The sequence below is a fragment of the Tauraco erythrolophus genome, chromosome 28, assembly GCF_009769465.1.
Source record: "Tauraco erythrolophus isolate bTauEry1 chromosome 28, bTauEry1.pri, whole genome shotgun sequence".
In the NCBI taxonomy this organism is placed as follows: domain Eukaryota; kingdom Metazoa; phylum Chordata; class Aves; order Musophagiformes; family Musophagidae; genus Tauraco; species Tauraco erythrolophus.
Genome location: NC_141492.1, coordinates 517596 through 533112, shown reverse-complemented (window position 1 = coordinate 533112; position 15517 = coordinate 517596). Strand labels below are relative to the sequence as shown.

Below are 15517 nucleotides of genomic sequence, written 5' to 3'. Positions count from 1 at the left end.
CCATGCCCAAAGAACGCAGCTGCCCAGAGCCCCAGTGCCCACCACCCACAGCTCCCCAGGAAATCCAGGAATCAAGGCAATCCTGGTCACCATCACCTCCCAGCCAGGACACTCATGCCATTGGGCTCTTGCTGTCCTGTTCCTTGCGAGAAGCACCTGGATGTCAGCAGAAACAAGACGACCCAGATGGGCAGTTCAGGAGCCACTTTTATTTAATGCAAGTGTGTGTGGGAAACTGGAGGATCCCCAGCTCCCAGTGAAGGGCGCAGGGCAGGGGAGTGCAAGGTTGCAGTGTGGGGAGTCTTTGTGTCCCATGGGGTCCCCACAGCCTAGGACATGTACCCTGGGGGTGGGGTGGGGTTGCCAGAGACCACAGGAGGAACTCATTCTAGGAAAGGGATCTGGGGGCAATTTTGTCCCATAGAGGTGCCCGTGGATGCTACCTGGGGATCCCAATAAGCCCCCTAAGTATTATTGGGGGTGTCAGGTGACCTTGAGGCATCCTCAAGGCAGCTGGGGCCACGCAAGGCAGGGGGTACAGTGAGGACACAGGCTTGGAGGTCAGTATAGGCATGGGGCAAGGTGCCCCGGGTGATCCAGCGCCGGGCACCCGGCTGGTAGGCGTGGATCAAGTGCGTGTCCCGGTAGGTCTCATGACTATACCCTCCCAGTACGATCAGTTCCCCTCCCAGCACGGCTGCGCCCCCAACTACATGGGCATGGGGGAGGGGGCTGAGGAGGACCCAGATATCCAGCTTGGGGCTGTAGACCTCAAAGGCCAGCTGGTCCCTGTAGCCAGTCTGCCCGTCCCGCTGGCACAACCCCCCAGCCACATAGAGCTGCCCACCTGCCTCCTCCATGATGTGGCCGGCTCGCTGGCCATTCATAGGGGCCAGGAGTATGGCAGGTGCACCCGGGACGTAGCGCAGCAAGGATGCTTGGCACTGGCAAGCCTCATCACACCCTCCCGACACGTAGAGGGCACCATCCAGGGCACACGCCGCGTGCCCACACAGAGCCATTGGCAGGGGCTGGCACCTCCTGGGCAAGGAGAGAGGGAGGAGGTGAAGGGCAGGTTAAGCAGGGCTACCCCATGGTGACTGCCTGCCCAGGAGTTCCCCAGTGAGCCATGCTCCATTGACCACTCAGCAGGCAATACTGGCCAACACCCAAAGAGCCCCATGGGCGGCATCCGCTAAGACATAATGCATGCCCAAGGGGCATCACCATTCAACACTTGTAGACCCCAAAAGACACCATTGGTCAACCCACAGTGGACTCCCTCAATGGACAATGTTGGCCAACACCCAACAGAGCACCCAATGAACATAGCTGGAAGATGTTTAAATGATTCATCTCGTTGGCAGATGGCCAACAGACCACCCAATAGGCAACAATGGCCAACAACCCATGACTCCCAAGGAACATGGTTGCTCAACACTCAGTAGATCTCTCCCAAAGGCCACGGTTGGCCCATTCTCCACTGGAGGCTCAGTGACCCAAAGACCACTCAATGGGCACCACTGGCCAATGCAAGGGGCTGCTGGGGCAGGGGAAAGCAGGTGTCCATGTGGAGCGGTCTCACCTCCAGGTGTCGTTGGCCAGGTCATAGCACTCCACAGTGTCTGTGCAGTAGAGCTCCCCTGAGCAGCCCCCCAGGGCGTAGATAAAATCCCCGAGTGCCACGGCAGCAAAGTAGCTCCGCCCACAGGTCATGCTGGCCAGGCGCTCCCAGGAATCGTCCATAGGCTGGTACCTGGGATTGAGAGGTAAAGCAGGCAAGAGACTGCCTGTTACGTACAATGCCATGAGGTGATGTTGGCACCGCTGAGGGCAACAACCCACCTACAACCAGCCAATTCCATAATGCCTTGGTGCCACATAGTCCCCTTGCATGGGAATATCCCCTCCTTCTGGGCAATATCAAACCCATCATGCCTTGAGGCATCTCCAGATAGAAGCCTCCCTGCCCTACCCCTAAAAAGCCTGTAATGTCCCAGAGTGGGAGGGCACCTCCCAGTCCTACACTCAGCCAAGCTCAGAATGTCCTGGGGCCACTTGGCCAACCGCAATCCCACAATGCCTTGGCTCCCTGTGGCAGCTCTAGCTCTGCCAACACTTCCTCTGATCCCACAATGGTGTGGTGCCACGCAGCACCTCTAGGTCCCCTGTAGGTCTCACCTGTAGACACTGGCCAGGGTGTCATGGACCCCGTAGTAGCGCTTTCCACCCAGGATGTAGAGGATGTTGCCCACCACAGTTACAGCATGGCGGAAGCGTGGGCCATCAGGGAAATGTCCCAGTGCCCTCCACTCCACCTGCTTCACCAGCCCCACAGCACTGAGGTAGCGGTGGGCAAACCAGAGGTGTCTGCTGGGCTTGCGGGCAGCCAGGTTGGCCGTCAGTTTGTCTCCACCACAAACCACCAGCACCTCTTGCAAGGAACGCACTCGGCATGGCAGCTGGGCCATGGGTGCTAAACTTGCTACCACGAGCTCGTGGAGGACCTTTGGGTTAGCAACCCCTGCAGTGACTGACGAGACCTTCTTCAGTTCCCGGCCGGACATGAGGGCAAAGCGAACCGATGACAGGACTTCCTTGGCCAGATCCTCTTGGCCATCGCCGTTGGCCATGAGCCACCTGGATGCTGCTTCCAAGGCCTCCAGTTCATGGAGGACATTGAGACTGTCAGAGTGGAGGAGGCGGATTAGAAGGTGAGCAGGAAGATCCAGGAAGGCTGGTGTGGCCACCACACTGGGGAAGGTGGCCAAGATGTAGTCCTCAGCTGTGTGGCCCACCTGGGCCAGCCCATAAGCTGCAGCGAAGGCCAGCACGTCCGGGCCAGTCTCGGGGGTCAGGCTATGGGTGAAAGCATCCAGGCAGAGGGTGAGGAGCCCCCATGCCTGGTAGCGCAGAGACGTCTCGGCTGCCTCCAGGACAGCGGGCCACGGCCCCGCCATGGCGCCGGAGTAGGCGAAGGCGAGGAGCAGGCGCAGCTCGGTGGGCGACAGCCCTGTGGGCAGCGGGGCGGCGGGGTCGTGGGCGGCCTCTCGCATGGGACAGGTGAAGAGGCCCCGGAAGAAGTCGCAGGAGCAGCTCAGGGCCAGGCGCTGGACTGGGGGGAGGCAGAACGATGGGGGCAGCGGGGGCCCTTCGCTCCACGCAGCCCCCGGGGACTCAGGTGTCCCCGTTCCCCTGCCAGCATCAGCCCTGTGGGCACCTCCGGCTCCGCATCCCCGACGAGAGCCCCCAGCCCAGCACCCTGCCGGGGACCGCCTGTCCCAGCGCGCCCCGACCCCTCCCCAGCCCCTCCGGGGGCTCCCGGCTCACCTGGGATGACCTCGTCCCCTGCCCGCAGCTGGATGTCGCAGCCCAGCCCGCTGGCGTGCAGCCGCTCCATGGCTCTCAGCGTCTCCCACTGCTCCTCCAGGGCCGTGGGCGCACCTTCCCGCGGGTCACTCGCCAGCCGCAGGGCACAGGCAGCTGCCACCCGGGGGGCCCCCAGCGCCCGGGCAGACTCCGCCACCTCCTTCTCCCAGCCGTGAGGCACGGTTCCGCCGTAGGCGAAGGCCAGCACGGCCCGCCAGCCCCGCAGCGTGGCCCCGGGCGGCAGCGGCACGCGGGCAGGGGGCTCCTGGCGCAGCGCTCCGCTCCTGCCCTCCAGGAAGCGCAGGAAGAAGGAGCTGACGGAGGCCAGGACCACAGCATGGGCCACATCGCCCTCCGGGCCCACAGCCACGTCCACCAGCTGTCCTGCGGTGCGGAGATGCTCGGCTGTGGCCAGGACGTGTCCGGCATGGGCCCTGTCCCGCAGGTGCCACCGGGCTGGGGCCGGCCCCTCTGCGACCCACATCTTGCCTGTGGGAACACAGAGCGGGCATCGGGATGCTGCCCCATAGCTGGAGCCTCCAGCCCATTGCGGCAGTCCTGGCTGGGGACAAGGGGTCCTGCTGCTGGCAAAGCCACCAGATCCATCGCCAAAGCCTCTACCCCATCGCTGAGGCCACCAGGAACTGCTGCTGCCCCACGGCTGAATTTAATGGCCCTTTGCAGAACCACAGCTCCATAGCTGAGACCAACGTCCCTCATCTTCCTCACTGCTGAGCCCTCAGGATGAAGGGCTGACCCACAGCCAATGCTGCTGCCCCAACCGAAAGCCACAGCCCCGTAGCTGTCAACTGTCTCCGATCAAACCCTCCGCCCTACAGCAGAAGCCACCAAGCCCTTCCCCAACCATTACATCCCATCAGCGAAACTACTGGTGCTCCAACAGCGGCAAAGCTGCTGGTCCCGGAGCAGCTCCCAGGCGATGCTGCCCGTCCCGCCCGTCTGGCATGTGGCAGCGACCGCTGTGCGCTGCCCGTCCCGGATCGCGCTGCCTGTTGCGTGTCACGACGCGTTGCACTGCGAGCTCCATGTTCTGCACATCGCGTGCGCACCTGCACCGCTCGCAGCCGGGGCGTGCCGGTCCCTGCGCGGCACGGTCACACCGCAGCGCGCTGCAATGCTGCCGCCCTCCTGCCCCATCACGGGCCATGCCTCCCGTGCCTCCTGTGCCGCTCGCTGTGTGTGCGTGGTGTCGCGTGTCCCTGCTCGAGCCACGCGCTTTGCAGCCCGGCGCGGTGCGTGCCGCGCGCCGTGACCTGCACTGCCGCGCAGCGTGCCACGCTTTGCCGTGCCACATGCCATGCTTTGCCGTGCCACATGCCATGCTTTGCCGTGCCACGCACTCGTCCCCCCTTACTGCCTACCGCTGCTCCGGGAAGCTCCTGTGACCCCCCGGGAATGTGCCTGGGTAATTATAGCCCAGACGGGACACGTGGCTGCGGCCGGGAGCCGGGAAAGGCCCAGGCGGAGGGAGGTCCGAGGGGACACTCGGGTTCCCTGAGGACACGCGGCACGGCAGGTGGAAGCTGCCAGGAGTTTTTCCCCCTCTCAGGCAGCAGGAAGGTGCAGGCAGGGCTGTAAACCCCAGGGCATCCTGGGCAGGTCCTGTTGGGGGCCTCTGGACCATCAGACCCCTCCTAAACCTTGCTCACCCCCAGGGCCCAGGGTGAAGCAGGTCACCCTCAAAAGTCCTTGGGTGGGAGAGAAACAAGCCTCCTACTCCCCCAGCCCCACGGGAGGTGACACCCCCCCAACACCCATTGTGCTCCAGAACTGGAGCCACGTTGACCCCCATGCTGAAGAGCCAGGAGCCCCCGAGTCCTCATGCCAGGGAGCACATGGAGACACCTGCCTCTTATCCAGACCCCAGCACCAGCCTGTGCCCCCCAGGACCCCCACCTGCCCACAGAGAGCACGTACGAAGGAGCAGCACAGCCCACCATGGCTGTGACCACGTGGCCCCCTGCATTGCTCTGTCCCCTCCTCTGCTGTCCTTGGGTCCCCCAATCTCCCTCTCCTGTTCTCCCCTCACACCCCCGTGTTCCCCTACCCCCCCATCCCTGCTTCCCCCAGTGCCCATATTCCCTATTAACTCCCACGCCCTTCCCCACACACCCTGTCCCCGTACCCTCACGTTGCCCCGTGCCTGGGTGAATTCTGCATCCCCCCAGAGACAATGTCACAGCCTCTCCAAGCCCATTTTTCAGCACTTACCTACCTCAGCTGTGAGATTTTTTTTTTTCCTCTGTCTAGTTACAATTTCCCTTTCTGCAACTTGTGCTCGTTATTTCTCATCCTTTACTGTGCACCTGAGCCCATTAAGTTGTGAAAAACCAGTATCAGCTCAGCCCTTGACCTTATTTTCTGCAGGCTGAATAACACAGTTCTCGCCTCCCCTCGTGCCTCCTGTGCCTCAACCTTCCACACCTTGTGGTGGCCTTGCTGGACACACTTCAGTTTCACATAGAAAATTCAACTGGACACAGCCCTGAGTAACCTGCCCCAACTTTGAGCAGGAAGATCTCCGGGGGTCCCTTCCGACCTCAGCTGTTCCCCACTTCTAACTCTGAAGTCGTGGGCTCCAGATTTCCTTCAATGCTTAGAGAAAGTCCCCAGACGCCCAAACAGCTCATTGTGGGCAATCCATACCTCCTTCCCCCACCCCAAATTCCTCATCCTCACCCTGAAGCCAAGCACCTCTTCAGCAGTTTGACTCCAAACCCCCACTGATGGTCTCAGTGCGGTGCAATCCCAACCCTTGCCAAAAAGTCCTGCAGGACCCACTCGGAACTACAAGAACAACTCCTAAAAGATGAGGCTGAGAACAGCTGGTGTGCACAGTGCAGAGACACGGAGGCAAAGCGACTTGCGCATGAACAATAAACCTCAGCAGGAGCAGCAGATCAGAGCTTCCAACAGCTCCACCCTTCTTGCATCTCAGCCCCAGCTGCAGACAGCCGGACAACGTCAGAATTTTGCGACAAGTGCTGATTTGACAGTATCTTTATTACACAACGTCTGCCCCCACGCAGCACTCCGAGGCCAGCTGAGAGGGAGACAGTTTACAGCTTGGGCGGCCCCGTCAGCCTCCAGCCCTCCTTGTTACCGATCTTCATGAGAGCGGCCGTAATCCCAAACCCCAGGCACGCAGTGGTCCCGGTCATGTAACTGTGAGCTGGAAAATACAAGGGAAACCACAAAAGATCTATTAGGGCACAAGTACTGTACAGCAGATCTTGGCAGACTCTGCCATTTTCCCATGAGCTGCTCACAGTCTCTCGACCATCAGCAATGTTCTTTGCCAAGAGAAATCAGCAAAGCGACTTTTTTTTAAAAAAAAATAGGTTTTCTGACGCTTTTAGCTTGCAGTTTGAAATATCAGTTTCTATAATCCACTAACCCGTCTCCTTACATCTGAACTTGCTTATTTCAGTGACAAAAATAACAATCACTGCTTTGAACTCTCATCAGCTCAGCAACTAGAAAAAGTAAAGATAAATTGTATTTCACCAGAAAAAACATCTTTAATACTGGTCTGAAAATGTCTACAGAAAACAGAGCTGTACAAATATCTGCAGGAGCTAATCTAACCTGACGAGATGCCATAGGAGCAACGGCAGCAAGATACCCTTGTCCCTCAGGGTGCACGAAGAATTCAAGAGGCAGATGTCAGATTATATTTTCCATGTAAAATAAATAACATTTGTTGCCAAGAAAACATGGATTTCCACACTTACGTTTTTCATACCCTGCAATTTCAAGTTATAACTGGTAGTTATAATTGGCAGTACTGGGTCAGCTCTGTTTTCATTCTGTAATCAGCTGGGTGTTATCTCTGGTCTCCTTCTGTAGCAGTATTTATTTTAGCAGACTTGTACAAACAACAAACAAAACAACAACTTGCAACAAAACTGGCATGAAATGGAATTTGCACGCTGAGATGAATCTTTACCAAATATGCCTGACATCAAGATTATTTTACATTTCCCCCCAGTAAGTGTCTAAAAACAGAGGAGACTCATTTAATTACAGGCATTATTCAAATTTACCTCTTGCACCTAAGAGAGCTCCTGTTGCACAGCCTCCGATGAAATAGTTCAAGGGATCATCTGGTTCCTCTCGGATCTGGGCACTGAGGCAGGTGGTTACGCCAAACACAGCTCCCAGCGTGGCTGCAAACACGAGGTACAAAACCCCAGAAGGAACTGAGAATTGCAGACACACACAGCACGTTTCTGAGACACGCAGTGCCGCACAACGCTTCCTCTGGGAGAGGAGAGGAAAACGGAGCAAGATCTGCTTTTGGTCACCCAGGGCCATCACATCCTTGCCACTACGGTGAGACTCAGCGTTATACAAGTCACATTTGGTTCCTTCTGGTACCTCCTCCAGCCCAGCCACGCAGCCACCTCTGCACCACGCAGGCCCAGCTCAGCCCCCCGCTGGGTCCCCGGAACCCCGCTGCGTGCCCAGCACAAGGCAGGCGTGTCGGAGCGGCTGCGGACAAAAGCCCCCACAACCAGCTCGGTCATCGCTCCAGCTTAGGGAGGGTCGCTCCAGATGAGGCACTGGGGCAGCCCCCACACAGGGGGCAGGGGGAGCAGGTTCCTCTGTAGCACGTTGCCCCCGAGCGTGGGACACAGCAGCGCCCTGTCTGGGCTGTGTGCTGAAGCTCAGCTCGAGTCCCTGCCAACACGGTCTCACAGGGATGCGGGTGCAGAACCTCACATGGCTCTGCTCTCCCCAGGGTGGGTTTGTCCTGGCACCTCGCTGCTCTGCCTGCTGGGGGCTTGCAATGATTTCTGGGCAGTAGAAAAATGGATTGAGTTTGTAAATTATTCTTTTTGTAAACGGATTTTGATCCTGTAAATTGATTTCATAAATGGAATCAAGAAACTGCAATTGTCCACTGAATTACATCCCTCATCCCACCAGACCCTGTACCTACATGACTGAGAAGTCTGGCAAATAGCTGTGCCAAGCAAATAGACTAAAAGCTTTTCTTTGTTTGTAATACAGGTTCTTGATCATGAAATGTGAAACTGGCTACCAGGCACCATCTGCAGATTTCAATTCATCTTTCTTGGGAACAACAAAAACGTCCAGGATAAAAATTTTCCATCTCTATGGTAAACCAGTAAACCACAAGCTCATGTTACAAACCTCTGCAGTTTTTCAGCAGAAAATGCATTATGGTGATCCTAAAGTCAACTGAAAGGAGCACTGAAAAAACAAAACCCACAGACCAAGGAAGGTATTTCAGCTTCCCTGCTTTGGACCGCGGAGTCTGTAGGTAAAACACTTCGGACCACGAGTTCTGGCCCCTTAACAGTGGGCAGGATAAGCCCCTCCTCAGGTGCGAGAACTGGTGAGCAGATTCAAGACACTGGTTTAAGATTACTGGACTTATTGAAATCATAAATGGTTACATTATCTGGTCCATTATAACAACCTTTTATGGCTCAACTCATTGCAGGAGATTCCAGGTCCTGTTTTGGAGTTCAACAACTCAAAAATGCAGATCTGGACTCTGGACTGCTTGTGAAGCAGCCTCCAGTTCAGTGCACCAGTGCACAGGGAGAGACAGAGGTGACAGGAGCCATCAAATGAGACTGAAAAACCAGATGACCCTGGGGAGAAGAAAAATGTGCACTTGCCAAGGGGCTGAAGGAGCTTCAGCCTTGCAGATCTACACCTGCAACTGGAAGAGCCCCCCCAGTTCCCTGCTTACTTCTTCAGTGTTCACTTTCTCTTGCAAAACAAAATCTATTCAAGACAACTGCAAAGTCTCTTCTTGGCTATACAGCATGATGGGAAAAAAACCCCAACATTTAGTTTCCATTTGCCATCAAAAACATTGTGTTTTCTCCTCAGCAAGTGTGACTTATTAAGTGCAATGCCTAAATATACGAAGTAAAAAAATGTTTGCTTCCACTATACTATTCTCCATAAACTAGCTGCTTGGCAAATACATACCTTTTACTCTAGATTGCAAAAAAATGCCTCACCTAAACCTCAAACAAAGAACAAAGAACATGTCTTTAAATAAAGAACATGTGAGGCAGAGACTGCCTCAGATGCATCTTCAGCCTGAACTGAAATGGCTGTTCTTCTGTCTCAAGCATTAATCCAGGAGTTTCTTTTGCAATCTCTCACATGATTACTGGTATTACACTCACAGCCTCATTCAATCTGGCCTTGAACACTTCCAGGGATGGGACAGCCACAACTCCTCAAGGTGACCTGGTCCAGTGCCTCAGCACCCTCAGAGGGAAGAATTTCTTCCTTAGATCCCATCGAAATCTCCCCTCTTCCAGTTTAAAGCCATTGCCCCATGTCCTGTCACTACCTGCCCTTGTCCAAAGCCCCTCTCCAGCTTTCCTGTAGCCCCCTTAGGCACTGGAAGGTGCTGGAAGGTCTCCCTGGAGCCTTCTCTTCTCCAGGCTGAACAGCCCCAACTCTCTCAGCCTGTCTCCAGAGCAGAGGTGCTCCAGCCCTTGGATCATCTTCATGGCCTCCTCTGGACCCGCTCCAGCAGCTCCATGTACCTATGCTGGGGACCCCAGAGCTGAACGCAGCACTGCAGTGGGGGTCTCACGAGAGTCAAGGGGGCAAAATCCCCTCCCTTGACCTGCTGCCCACACTGCTTTGGATACAGCCCAGGACACGGTTGGTTTTCTGGGCTGGAAGCACACATGTTGAGCTTATGTTGAGCTTCTCATCAACCAGCACTTCCAAGTCCTTCTCCTTCAGCTCAGTGTTGTCAGCAAACTTGCTTAGGATGCACTCAATCCCACTGACCATATCATTGACAAAGATGCTAAACAGCACAGGCCCCAGTACTGACCCCTGAGCAACACTGCTCATCACTGGCCTCCACTTGAATAACAAGCCTTTTACCACAACTCTTTGAGTGCGACTATCCAGCCAATTCCTTACCCATCAAGTACCTATTCCTTATCCATTAAATCCATGTTTCTCCAATTTAAAGACAAGGATGTCGTGTGGGACAGTATCAAATGCTTTGGATAAGTCCAGGTAGACGATGTCAGTTGCTCTTCCCCTGTCCATCAATGCTGTAACCTCTTCATAGAGGTCACCAAATTAGTCAGGCAGGATTTGCCCTTAGTGAAGCCATGTTGGCTGTCACCAATCACCTCCTTATTTTCCATGTGCCTTAGCATAGTCGCCAGGAGGATCTGCTCCATGATCTTGCCAGGCACAGAGGTCAGACTGACTGGCCTGTAGTTCCCTGGGTCTTCTTTTTTCCCCTTTTTAAAGATGGGGGCTATGTTTCCCCTTTTGCAGTCAGTGGGAACTTCACCAGACTGCCACGACTTCTGAAATATGATGGATAGTGGCTTAGCAACTTCATCTGCCAGTTCCCTCAGGACCCGCGGATGCACCTCATCAGGTCCCATGGACTTGTCCACCTTCAGGTTCTTTAGATGGTCTCGAACCTGATCTTCTCCTGCAGTGGGCAGTTCTTCCTTCTCCCAGTCCCTGCTTTTGCCTTCTGGGACTTGGGCTGTGCAGCTGGAGCTCCTGCCAGTGAAGACTGAGGCAAAAAAGTGAAGAACTATTCTATTCGATTCGATTCTGTTCCTGCTTTGACACACAAGGAGCACGTTTGAGGAACGCAGCCAAAGGAAACCCCCGCTGGAAAGCTCGGCACTTGCTTCTTTCGAGCCATTTTCCCATTCCGGCTCCCGGCAGAACGCCTCCCGGCATTCCGCTCCATCCTTCCAACACCCGCCTCCCTCCGAGGCGCGCGGAGGAGGAAAACGCTCCCACACCGAGGGCAAAGCCGCGGGTAAAGGCGGAGGCTGAAGCCGGAGGCCCCAGCGGAGCTGCCCGTGCCGCGGCGGAGCCGGGCGGCCCGGGGCCCCGCGCGGTCCCTTACCCATGGTGACGGTGTCCGCGGCGGCCATCTGCAGGGCGGCCAGCGCCGAGCCGGGCTGCAGCAGGATGATGCGGTACGCCGTGCCGACCAAGCCTGCGACACAGGACGGCGGCGGTCAGCGCGGCGGCGGGGGCGGCGGCTCCCGCCAGGCCCGAGCCGGGCCGCGCTGCCGTCGGTAACGCTGCGGACCCGGACCCGGACCCGGACCCGCCCCCGCGCCGCTTCGCCGCCCCCCCGGCCCCCCGGCCGCGGCCGCCCGGCCCTCACCCGCGGCGGCGCCGACGCGAGTGGTGAGCCAGGTGCGGCGCGGGCACTGCTCGCCCTCGGGGCCGTCCCAGTAGCCCGCCATGGCGCCGCAAGGGCACGGGCGCGAGCACCGGCGCGCTCCCGCGAGAGGACGGCGCGGCCCCGCCCCGCCGCGCCCTCCCACTCCCGGGCCGGGGCCGGGGCGGAGTCGGGGGCGGGTCGGTCGGTTCGCGCCGAACGAGCGCGGTTCCCCCGAGCCGAGCCGGTGCCGAAACACCGTCATTGCCTCGGCTGGGCGCTGCCCTCGGGCCGGGCCGTCCCGTCCCTCCGGCATTTCCCGCTGCCGTGGCTGCCACGGGCGGCTCCGGTGTCCCGCCCCGAGCCGGCGGGGCTGGAGCGCACCCTCGGGAATCCTTTGGGAAAGCGGCTGTTGGTGCCTCCGGCCCTCGCCCGGGCCGCGGCTCGGAAGCTGCCTCCGGGCGGTGCAGCCGTGTCCGAACCCGCGGCGCGCTCTTCCAACGCCTCTGGCCCCTGCGTGTTTCAGTGCTGGCTGTTCGGGGGGGCTGGGGGGGTTTGGGGGGGGGGGTGTGTGTGTGTAGGGGCTACAGTTATAACTAAATACTAGCTGGGTTAGGTTTTATCAATTTCCAAGGACTCCCTTTCCCTGCGGCTGTCTCTGTGTGCTGTTACACGTGTAGCTCCATGTCTTCCTTCCGTAAAGATGTTTCGTCACACTTAGGCCACGCTGTATTGCAGGCTGTACTGTATGTACTTATTTTTCCTGTTGTATTTATTTTTCCAGTTGTTCTCAGTTTGCTAGTAAAAACACTGTAGAGCTCACTGCCATGCTTTTGCAGTGGCATCCCTCCAAGCCAAGCTCTTCCAGTTCTCCTTACCCCACCATCAAAATAGCTTCCAACACCGAATGGAAGAAGTCCGTAACTGGATTGATGCTTAGCCCAAGCTTTCTTTTACCCATCTACTTCTCTTTCCCTTTTATGTGAAAAGCTTATAAATACTTTTTTTGGGCATTTCTCAGTTGTGCTGGGGTCCCCCACAGCACCCCTTCTCCGGGACAGGAGCTCAAAGCAGCTAGAGGTGTTTGCCAGCTACTCCTCCCCAAGTTACTCCAAGAAATAGCGGTTTGTAACTCCGTGCACGACGCAGCTGGATGCCCGGCAGCAGCCAGGTCCAAGCTTTCCCAGCCCCGACAGCAGGGAGAGGAGAACAGGCCCCAGGCAGGGGCCGGAGCGCTGCGAGGATCGGTGGCCCAGCGGCAGGTTTGGGCACACCAGAGATGTGCTGGGGCACGTGCAGCTTCAGCAGGGCAGGGCAGGGCAGACAAGTCATCCTCATTGCAGAGCTGTCTCAGGTGTCAGAACGAGTTGGCGTGGGGTGTGTTAATGACAGAGGGAGTCACTCTTCCTTGTGCCCTCCAGCAGCAGCAGGGCCACAGTACTGCTTCCTTTGTGCCCCCAAAATGTGGCTCTTCTTACAAATACAAACCCAAATGCAACAATCAAGTCCTCACTGGCAGTTCATTAAAGGAAGCGCTTTACAGGGCAGCTTTACTCCTGCTGCTGAGCCCTTTCTAAGCACATCCTGTGAAGGGCTGCATGACCACTACGGACAGCAGGACTAGAAAGCCCATGGCTGCACGGTGGCACATGGTGCAAATGCTCTTTCCCAAGTATAGACATATGGAAGCAACCACATCTCGCACAGGATAAGACTCTACACCATTAAACATTAAGTAACCGATACCATTGTAGGCTTTAAGCAGCTGTTAAGTGCCATCCTGTCCTGAGCGTGTATTCCATGCAGTGGATTCATACCACTTCTTCCACAGACAAGTGAGATGGGACCAAGATTCTTCCCAACTTCCCTGCTCGTTTGCACGTACAAAGCCTGTAGCTGCAAGACACAGCACCCGGATTTGTGCAGCTCTTCACTCGCCTTACCTGTAGACCAGAGCTAACCTTAGGGACCAGCACCTGGTTTATTTAAAGAGACTCCAGGGCCCTGGAACGGTTGGTAAAGGATCTGGAGCACAGGTTATCTTTTCCTCTCTCCTTCCAGTCCTGGACAGTGACACTGGAAGAAACAGACATGCCCAGTCTATTCATACATGGCTCCGCAGCTGGTGTCATCACCATAATGTGGGGTTTTTTGATAATGGGATGGCCTACACGGCACCAGGCTGGCTGGCACCAGATGGGATTCACTTTTCTCAAAGGGGAATGAGGGTCTGTGCACATCAGCTAACGGGGCTGGTTGACAGGGCTTTCAACTAGATTTGAAAGGAGAGTTAAGCTTGATCAAGACAAGCTGAGCGCATGAGAAGAGCAGCAGAAAGGAATTCCAGCCGCTCCAGCCAGGAAGTCAGATCCATCTGGGGCCCCAACTTAAATGCCTCTATGCAAACACACATAGCATGGGGAATAAGCAAGAGGAGTCAGAGGTGTGTGCACACCTGCAGGGCTGTGATCTGACAGGCATCACAGAGAATGAAGAACCGCCCACTGTAGGAGAAGATCGGGTTCGAGACCATCTAAAGAACCTGAAGGTGGACAAGACCATGGGACATGATGAGGTGCATCCGCAGGTCCTGAGGGAACTGGCAGATGAAGTTGCCAAGCCACTCTCCATCATATTTCAGAAGTCGTGGCAGTCTGGTGAAGTTCCCAATGACTGCCAAAGGGGAAATATAGCCCCCATCTTTAAAAATGGGAAAAAAGAAGACCCAGGGAACTACAGGCCAGTCAGTCTCACCTCTGTGCCAGGCAAGATCATGGAGCAGATTCTCCTGGAAACTGTGCTAAGGCACATGGAAAATAAGGAGGTGATTGGTGAAAGCCAACATGGCTTCACTAAGGGCAAATCCTGCCTGACTAATTTGGTGGCCTTCTATGATGAGGTTACAGCATTGATGGATAGGGGAAGAGCAACTGACATCATCTACCTGGACTTGCCCAAAGCATTTGATACTGTCCCACACAACATGCTTGTCTCTAAACTGGAAACACATGGTTTTGATGGATGGACCACTCAGTGGATAAGGAATTGACTGGATGGTTGCACTCAAAGAGTTGTGGTCAACGGTTCAATGTCCACGTGGAGGCCAGTGATGAGTGGTGTTCCTCAGGGGTCAGTACTGGGACCAGTGCTGTTTAACATCTTTGTTGGTGACATGGAGAGTGGGATCGAGTGCACCCTCAGCACGATTGCAGATGACACCAAGTTGTGTGGTGTTGTGGACACGCTGGAGGGAAGGGATGCCATCCAGAGGGACCTTGACAGGCTGGAGAGGTGGGCCTGTGAGAACCTCATGAAGTTCAACAAGGCCAAGTGTAAGGTCCTGCATGTGGGTCGGGGCAATCTCAAGCACAAGGACAGGCTGGGTGGAGAATGGATTGAGAGCAGCCCTGAGGAGAAGGACTTGGGAGTGCTGGTGGATGAGAAGCTCAACATGAGCCGGCACCGTGCGCTGGCAGCCCAGAAACCACCTGTGCCCTGGGCTGCATCCAGAGCAGTGTGGGCAGCAGGGCGAGGGAGGGGATTCTGCCCCTCTGCTCTGCTCTCCTGAGACTCCCCTGCAGTGCTGCGTTCAGCTCTGAGGTCCCCAACAGCAGAAGGACATGGAGCTGTTGGAGCGGGGCCAGAGGAGGCCAGGGAGATGATCCAAGGGCTGGAGCACCTCTGCTCTGGAGACAGGCTGAGAGAGTTGGGGCTGTTCAGCCTGGAGAACAGAAGGCTCCAGGGTGACCATTGGGTCACTAAACTAATTTGGGTACTAAACCAAACCTCCCACCCCGATGAAACTTGCAGGATTTCAATGCTTTTGAGCCATTTCCTCTCTGCCAAACGTGGCTGGAATTAGCCAAGGGATTTGGCTGTCGTTAGGAGGGGGAAGGCTGCAGGGGAGGGAGCAGACATACCGAGACACGCCGATGCAATCTCCTGTCAGTATTAAGGCAGCCT

General features: G+C 56.4%; 2 protein-coding genes across 2 annotated transcripts; both read right to left on the bottom strand.

Moving 5' to 3' along the window:
- Positions 1-464: 464 nt before the first annotated feature.
- On the bottom strand, positions 465-3853 carry KLHL33 (kelch like family member 33). Its single transcript, XM_086627833.1, has 4 exons — positions 3331-3853; positions 2182-3115; positions 1586-1756; positions 465-1041 (listed from the first exon to the last, which is right to left on the bottom strand). Exons 1-4 carry the CDS (start codon positions 3851-3853, stop codon positions 465-467), a joined length of 2205 nt encoding a protein of 734 aa, XP_086483959.1.
- Positions 3854-6392: 2539 nt separating this feature from the next.
- Positions 6393-11639, bottom strand: NDUFA11 (NADH:ubiquinone oxidoreductase subunit A11). Its single transcript, XM_086627838.1, has 4 exons — positions 11558-11639; positions 11291-11383; positions 7437-7559; positions 6393-6562 (listed from the first exon to the last, which is right to left on the bottom strand). Exons 1-4 carry the CDS (start codon positions 11637-11639, stop codon positions 6450-6452), a joined length of 411 nt encoding a protein of 136 aa, XP_086483964.1. The 3' UTR covers positions 6393-6449.
- Positions 11640-15517: the final 3878 nt, after the last annotated feature.

Coding starts and splice junctions, on each gene's coding strand:
- KLHL33 (XM_086627833.1), bottom strand. CDS start 3,853: ATGTGGGTCGCAGAGGGGCCGGCCCCAGCCCGGTGGCACCTGCGGGAC. Junction 1,757..2,181: donor ACCCTGGCCAGTGTCTACAG/GTGAGACCTACA, acceptor TCTCAATCCCAG/GTACCAGCCTATGGACGATT. Junction 1,042..1,585: donor CTGGCCAACGACACCTGGAG/GTGAGACCGCTC, acceptor CTCCTTGCCCAG/GAGGTGCCAGCCCCTGCCAA.
- NDUFA11 (XM_086627838.1), bottom strand. CDS start 11,639: ATGGCGGGCTACTGGGACGGCCCCGAGGGCGAGCAGTGCCCGCGCCGC. Junction 11,384..11,557: donor TCGCGTCGGCGCCGCCGCGG/GTGAGGGCCGGG, acceptor CCTGTGTCGCAG/GCTTGGTCGGCACGGCGTAC. Junction 6,563..7,436: donor AGCTCTCTTAGGTGCAAGAG/GTAAATTTGAAT, acceptor TGTATTTTCCAG/CTCACAGTTACATGACCGGG.